Below are 7,697 nucleotides of genomic sequence, written 5' to 3' on the forward strand. Positions count from 1 at the left end.
AATCAGATGTACAACGATTTTAGACATCTACTATTTGGGAAAAAAAGTTTACAAAATATACAAAACTTTACAGCAATAGATAGTAAACACTTAAATATTCGGAGGTCAGTACTTATTAATTTAATGGAAGGAGTTAAGACGTCAACAATTTTTCTTGGTTTCAAAAGAGATTTAGCTAGTAGAGGTGGGAGGGGAGGGTGGACTGGACAGGGGAAGGGTGTTAAAGAAACATCCAAGGTAAAAGTTTCCTTTTCATTCTGATGTTAAGTTCACCATGAGTTATCACATTGAAATCAACGCTGTGTGCCCTGCTTCCTGATTCATTCAGCGCAGGACTTAGGGAAAAGGACACGTGGGGACTCCCAGATGGGCAGATTTCTCCACACAGCCCACTTCCATGCCACCAAATTCATGCCCATCTATGAAGGAATTTAAATTCACTTCCAAAGTTGAGTAGTCTGGGGACTAGGGCACAGCAGGTGGCCAGAAGAGGAAGAAAATCCACCAGCAGCAAAACCTGACTGGGGAGAAGGTATTTAAGCTCAAAGGTTGTCCTAGAGACAAAAGGGTACTGACAGAGCAGAAGAAAGTCAGAAAGAATCTTTATCCATTTCCTGACCCCCACCCCCACCTCCTTTCTTCCCAACTAGCCATGAACTAGAGAGACTCCACGGAGTCTTAAAATTTAGGACCAAATACCAGGGTACAGCAGAGCTTCCCAGCAGGTGCTGTGGCATCAGTGAGCCGTGGATGGGCCAGAGGAGCACCAGGATACTGATCCCTTCCTCTGGCCACAGCAGCTGTTTACAGTGTGCCATTAGAGTATCACCGTTTTCCCTTAGGAAAAGAGTTGGGAATGGCCTCGTGTTTGCTTTAATGCTCTAGTCGCCATCTTGAAATTCTTAATAATTTTTAAACAATGGGCTCTGTAAATATGTAGCTGGTCCTGAGTACAGAACAAGAAAAAGGGGGAAAAGGGAGAAGAAAAGACATTCAAGGATCAAACAGAACTTTGGAACAATACAGCAGGAGACAGTGCTAAACTGGGCTCCAGGGCAGAGAGGGCAACAAAATCCAATGAACAGTTGAAAAAATTTTAAATTCAAAATACGATTAATACCTTCCACCAGGTATCCTAGAGCACCCTTTGCCACAATATAGTGTTTCAAGTAAAACAGTGCAGAAAAGGGTGAGCTGGTGGCAGAGGCAGCAAACATGACTCCAAACAGAGGAAGGGTTGAGGTGCGAACATGGGGGACACACAGGGGAACAGGGTTTGGTCACTGAGCCTCATGAGCTACTGACCCTGCTACATGTCTGACTGCAACCAGCCAGGCCACCCTGGCTGACCACTTTGCCTCAGGAGGATCAGGGGGTGCAGTTTCTTGTTTAGTGTTTCAGGGGCAAAGTTTCAAGGATTTGCTTTTTGGTTTACTGGCAAAAGGGGAAAACTTCACAGTTTCAGGTTAAGTATACAGACTACCCAGCAACCATGATATCCTCTGTTAAGGAAGAGGGTTTCTCCAGCATATTGATCCATTCTCAGCTACCTGGCTGGGCTCCAGTGAGTATCCCCACTCTCAAATCCAGCCCTTCAAACCTCAGTCCTCACCAACAATCTGGGAGAAACCACTCAGGCTTGAAAAGCTTAGCAGATAGGTGACTGTAGTCTTTTACACACCTTCCTTCTTAATCGTCTAATGGTCAGCGTGGGAAGAAAGGGAGCAGTCAGTCAGGGAAGAGAAGTCTCAGCACTGCTTTCTGACAAGAATGTCCCAAGGGAACATTTAACTAGTTGGATTCAGATGGTGAAAGGTGGCCACTTGACAAGTCCCTTCATGTAATGGTCACCCCACCAGATAGCCATGCGCACAAACGCGGAGGCTTTATCAGTTTAGGGCTGGGGAGAGAGGCAGCAGGTCCAACAGGGACGGAGCTTTGGTTTACTTGTATGTCTTATTATAGTTTCCCAACTTTAGGAAGGATGAGAAAATATGCAAAAAGGTCCTTCATGTGACTTGATCCCCTCAACCCAGTCCCCAACCTACTCAATCACAGGATGGAAAGGGGATGGAAGGCCTAGGGATTTAACAAGCCTCAGCTTTCTAGAATTTACATCCATTACCTAAATGGTTCCCTGGGTCTATTCTGCAAGAGACTCTCTGGAGAGAAAGAAAAGAATTTGCTTGTTTAAAGGCTTGACCTGTTCTCCCCTAGTTTTAGCCCCTGTTTCCCAAATATCTGGCCAGGATTGTCCCCTGGAATATGGCTACTTGCTGGGGAGAAGCTCATTTTCCTGAAGTCTCTTATCCAAAAGATGCTGGGTAATATGTATACAAAAACAAAAATAAATAAATATTAATGTCCAAAAAGGCCTTGTGAGTTAATTAAAACCACTTGCTTGTAAAACAACCTGGGGTGCTGCTGAGTCCCACGAGGGGCTGTATCAGGGCCGAGGCCAGGGACCCCCAGAGCTCGCCTGAGCAGGTGAGGTAGTATGGGTTACTGAGGTGCCACCTTGTGAGATGCGAGATCCGAGGGCCCTCTCCCTCAAGCCTTCTTTGGGTAAGGCCCCCTCAAAAAGGCAACTAAGAACGGAGCCAACCAGCACCCCAGGACTGGGCAGACCCATTCCCGAGTCACCTAGGGAGGGCCTGAACCAGCTGCTGGTCAATAGCGCCCCCTGGTGGCGACGCAATGACAGATCAGGATAAATTCCAGCAGGTCAAAGGTGAGCTGCCAAAGCTCTGGCCCAGTTAGCACAAAGTAAACAACAGGTTACCTGACTGGGACAGACAGACACACATCCCGCTACAAACCACCAGTTACTCGGGTCCCTTTAATCCTGAAGGGCTCACAGTCCACCACTCCACCTCATGGGGTCTTCTCATCTACACTATAGGCCAAAACACACTTCTAGGTGGGAGACTGGATGTAAATTAAGGCAAGGCTGCTGCTTCAGAGACATCCCCACCTCTCCACCAGGAAACTCAAGGTCGATGGACGTGGCCAGATGACAGAGGATTACATCCAAGTGGCTCCCTGTCCTTTCTGCCCACAGGGAAGGCCTGACGTCCTGGGCCATCACTCCATAAAATCGTGTTTCTTTGGAATTGAGGAGAAAAGAGAAACTTCCCTTCCTGTCCATCCAGGCTGCCACTTCCGGCAGCACTGCAGGACACCTTTTCTGGCTGGCAAGGATTCATCCCAAAGCCTTCTGACCTAAACAGAAAGCTTTGTCCCCAGTTTGGATCTAGCTGCCAAGAGATTTTACTGTCCAATCAGTAGATTAGAGCCATGGAACAAGCAGGACCCTCCATCCCTGACACCTTTCCCCTGCTGAGGGCTGGGACTGGCACCTGAGGTGAGCTGCCCTGCTGACTAGTCTTTTCTGAATGACCACATTCCCAAAATCTCTCTCATAGCTGGTTGTCCCGGTTGGAGGTCTGGCAGTAATACCCACGGTGAAACCTCTCTCCACCTCCTCCGTTCAGTGAGGCTGTTGGTTGGATTCTTAGCAGCATAAAACCTATCAGTAAACTAAAACTCGAGCGGCTGGGGAAGGGGATCTAGTTGACACCAACTGCCTGACGAGATCCCAAAACCAGCCTCAAATGAATCAAAAACACAGCCCTCCATGGGCAAGAACAGGTAAGGAGGTAAACATGATAGGGCCTGCTTCTCAAAAACAGTAACAGTGTTCATGTGCTATTTCTTCTTTCTTCTTCTTCAACACAGGACAGGACAGAACTCCTAGCAAGGCAAAACTGTAACTTCGGTTGGGGAGGGACCAACAGCCATTAGAAAGAAAACCAACATCCTGGCTGCTGCCTGGGAGCTCCCCCTGGCTCTGCTGGGAGCCAGTCAGCTGTCCGGGTTCTTTTCGGCCTCTTTGGAATGGATAATGTACATGAAGGTCTGCTCAATGGTGAAGTCAGGTGGGAGGCTGCCTTTGTGCACGCCGACGTGCTTGCTCATGAGATTAAGGGTGGAGCTGTAGTGGCCACAGACCGTGCAGCGATACATGAGGGCCCCCGAGTGCGTCTTCAGGTGGCACTTGATGGTCGAGCGGCCTCGGAAGAACTTGTGGCACACCTTACACTGGTACGGCTTCTCGCCCGTGTGGATCCGCCGGTGGTAGTTGAACTCACTTGTGTGGGCAAACCTTTTGCCACACACCTTGCAGCTATACTTGCTATTCCCGGGTTGGCCCTGCAGCACCAGCTCCTCATTCAGGAACTCCTCAGCCGGCAGCTTCCGTTTCTGGAGAGCTGGGTGCTGTAGCCCAAAACCAGGCCGTGTGTCAAGGCCACTGTTGCATTTGTGCTGGCTGACGTGGTAGCGATAGGCAGCCTCCGACTTGAAGCTCTGGCTGCACAAGTGGCAGTGGAAGAGGGCGTCTTCCAGGCTTTGGTGCACAGCCATGTGCTTCTCCAGGAGAGGCCAGTCCACAAAGCTGTTCGCACAGACAGAGCAGGAGAAGACTGAGATGCCGAGATGGGAGAGTGTGTGCCACATGAGGCTGCAGAGGTTGATGTGGCGCTGGTCACAGACGCTGCAGGCCTGGCCCTTCAGGTTCAGATGGTCAAGGATGTGGCCCCGGACCACGTGGAAATCTTTGGCCAATGCCTTCCCGCAGGCGGCACACTGCAGCTCTGCGGAGGCTGCCCCTGAAAAGAGACCCAGCTTCCCAGGCAGGGGGTCGTTGGGGTGGACGATGATGTTGTTCTCAAATATTCCATCCCGTCGGTGGAGGGTCAGCTGCCACTGGGTAAAGAACTTAGTTTCACACATGTCGCAGGAGAAGAGGAAAATACCAATGTGGGACAGAACATGGGTCACCCGGGAGTTTCGGTCCTGGAAGTGGGTCTCACAGACCTTGCAGTTGCCGGTCAGCAGGTCCACATGGTCCCGAGCATGCTGTCGGATCAGTTGAATGTTGGGCTCTAGAACTTTCTTGCATACCTGGCAGGGCATGGCCTTATTCTCTCGGTTGTCACTCTCTCCAAAAGTCAGCTCGTCCTCACTGTCATCACTCAACTCAATCACCTCCTCAGCTGTGCCTATCTCCTCGGCGGGGTCTTCAAACTGCAAGTCATCATCCCCCAGGTCCTCCAGCTGGAGCTCATCCATCTGCCCAAAGCTCGGGTCTTTGGAGTGGTCGCTATTGCTCAGACAGGAGTTGGTCCCAGTGGTGATGTCTATTGCATTGTCAGGGGTGAAGAAACTGTTTTTACTGAAGTCTCCATTGCTCTGGACTTTGTATGGCTGGCAGGAGCTTGTGCTGGTTTGGACGCCCATGCTGACGGTGCCTAGGACTGGCTGGGTCACCACACTGGGAACGGGCGTGAACGGAGCAGGGGCATCATGGTCTTCTGTCTTTGGCGGCAGTGGCTGCTGCGGCAGAGGCAGGCTATGGTTAGTGTCACCGGTAACGTTTCTCTCTTCCTCTTTATAGTTTCCTCCAGCATCACTAGGCAACGCATAGTTTCGATCAGGACCAAAGTGCTCCCCCGCACCCCGGAGTTCTCCAAGGGGATGGGCTGGTTCTGCTGAGCTACAACTCAGGGTGCTGGAGTGGCTCTCACTGGTGCTGGTCAGGGGCTTGGCCACAGCACTGCTCTCCAGGTCAGGAAAGGTGGAGTGACAGGCCTGGAGGAGATCCTCCATACCCAGACGCTCAGCTACCTCGTAAATGACCCCAACGTTGATCAGGTCCGTGAAGAGCTCTGACGTGTAGACAAAGCTCAGAATCTTCTCAAAGTTGGCGGGGGTGATGAAGTCCACCACATAGGTCCTGGCAGCATCAAGCCCAGTGTTCAGGAAGAGGTTCTGGAAGTAGCCAGCTGCGCAGGCCAGCACGGCTTTGTGGGCTGGGAAGGAGCGGCTCCCCACTACGATGGTGACATCGCACATGGTCTCGGAGAGCCGGCACTTGTTGAGTTCCTTCAGCAGGTTGTTGGGGTGGTTGGTGCTTTGCAGTTTGATCCTCATGCCCATCTTAGCAGCTCCTATGACGTTGCCTCCTTATCAGCACGGTTAATCTGTGGACAGCAAAAGGAAAAGGTGGATGGCCAAACACACCCCTGCCAGTGAGGAGTTCCGTAGGACGAAATGCCACCAGTCTGCATGTTTCCAAGCCCCGGGCAGAGAGCAGGAGTGAATGGACAGACACCTGCTCCATTCTGCTCGGGGCAAGGACAGCAAAAGTGACGGGGCAGTGACCTCTCTCCCTGCATACCCCCAAAGACAAGAGCTGTCACCACAAAATCCAAAAGTATTGAAAAAAATCTGATGGGTTGGTCTTTAAGAGTCAGTAAGAGAAGCTGTAGTCCTGGTTGGACAGAAGCTAGTGCCTTAAAGCCAAGCCAGAAGCATCCTCTCGACACAATCTTATACTTCATTACCAGAGCAACTGGTTCAAATTTTTCTCATATTAAATTCCTAATTTCTTCCTGAATCCAGGCTTTCCTATCTCACTGAGTATATTCTCTTCCCTTATGATGCCAAATGCCATATACATACTTGAACACAATTATCAAGTTCCATTAGCTGTTGGGGAAAAGATAAGGATGCTCTACTCTTTAGTTTCCTATCATTGCTGTGATCGTTCAGGCCGTAAATAAATCTCTTGCTTATTCTTGAGTTCCCATCTCTCCCTACCTAAGCTACCTGCCTCCCCTCTTGTCTCTCCATAGCCCAGAGCCATTCGGATACTGCTCTATCATATTCTCTGTATGCTGTGGATGAAGTTAAAACACTCAGACACCAGAGAAGTAAAGCAAAGCAAAACACAACTGTGGCATTTAATATTACCTAAATATGCTTCAATTCTTCTTCCCACCCTTTTCAGGATTTATGCTTATGTTAACCAGAAGTAAGAGATATATACCTGATGCCATAAGAAGGCATCTAATTACACAGGTAACTCCTAAAGGCTTGCTCAGTACCACTTCTTCCCCTTTTTGAGTCCTGCATGCCAGAAAGAAGACAAACTAGTTGCCTTCTCTCTCAGCCTCACGACTCGCCCTGGGCAACACAGACCCTTTCTTCACCTCACCACATTCGACTAACTCCCAACTTTTTCTGGGGCCCAGGAAGCTTCTGAGCATTGGTGGGTACCAGCCAAGCATCTCCCGGGCCCTGGTGGCCACACATCAGCGGTCAGTAGGTCCGGACACCGGGAAGCCCGAGCGGGCAGTGGGAGGGGACGGATTCGGAACTTCGGAGAAGGCACCCCAACAATCCCGCGGCGCCGCCGTCTCCCCTCTGGAGGGTCGAATCCGAGAGGAAGGGCGTTGGATCCGGCTGGGGCACTGCATCTGGGAGGCATCGAGCACTTCGGTCCCTCCCCAGACAGCGGGGGAATTCCTCAGGGCGACCTCGGGCGGGGACGGGGGGTGGCGGCGGGGCGCGGGGCCGGACTGGGGTCGAGGGGATAGGCGGCGGGGCCGGCCAGGGTCGGCGCGCTGCCGGGGAGGATAGGTCCGGCCGAGGGGAGCGGGCAGGAGGGAGCCTAGCGAGAGCGAGAGAAAGGCCGGGACGGGGGTCGGGCCTCGGCCGGGGCAGCCCTCGGCCGGGCCGCGCTTACCCGGCTCCGCGGGGCTCGAGCACCATCGCCGCCGCCGCCTCACACAAAGGCCCCGGCCCGCCGTGCCCGGCCCGACGAGGAGGCGGCGCCGCCGGCCGCGGCCAGA

The 7,697-nt window shown here is 51.8% G+C and overlaps 1 protein-coding gene across 1 annotated transcript; it reads right to left on the reverse strand.

Moving 5' to 3' along the window:
• ZBTB39 (zinc finger and BTB domain containing 39) lies at nucleotides 1-7,697 on the reverse strand. Its single transcript, XM_068561613.1, has 2 exons — nucleotides 7,592-7,697; nucleotides 1-6,044 (listed from the first exon to the last, which is right to left on the reverse strand). Exon 2 carries the CDS (start codon nucleotides 5,998-6,000, stop codon nucleotides 3,865-3,867), a length of 2,136 nt encoding a protein of 711 aa, XP_068417714.1. The 5' UTR covers nucleotides 6,001-6,044; nucleotides 7,592-7,697; the 3' UTR covers nucleotides 1-3,864.

This window comes from Eschrichtius robustus, chromosome 13 (genome assembly GCF_028021215.1).
Source record: "Eschrichtius robustus isolate mEscRob2 chromosome 13, mEscRob2.pri, whole genome shotgun sequence".
Lineage (NCBI taxonomy): Eukaryota > Metazoa > Chordata > Mammalia > Artiodactyla > Eschrichtiidae > Eschrichtius > Eschrichtius robustus.

Bases quoted from the DNA above. Each gene is read 5' to 3' on its own strand.
- ZBTB39 (XM_068561613.1), bottom strand. From the start codon at position 6,000: ATGGGCATGAGGATCAAACTGCAAAGCACCAACCACCCCAACAACCTG.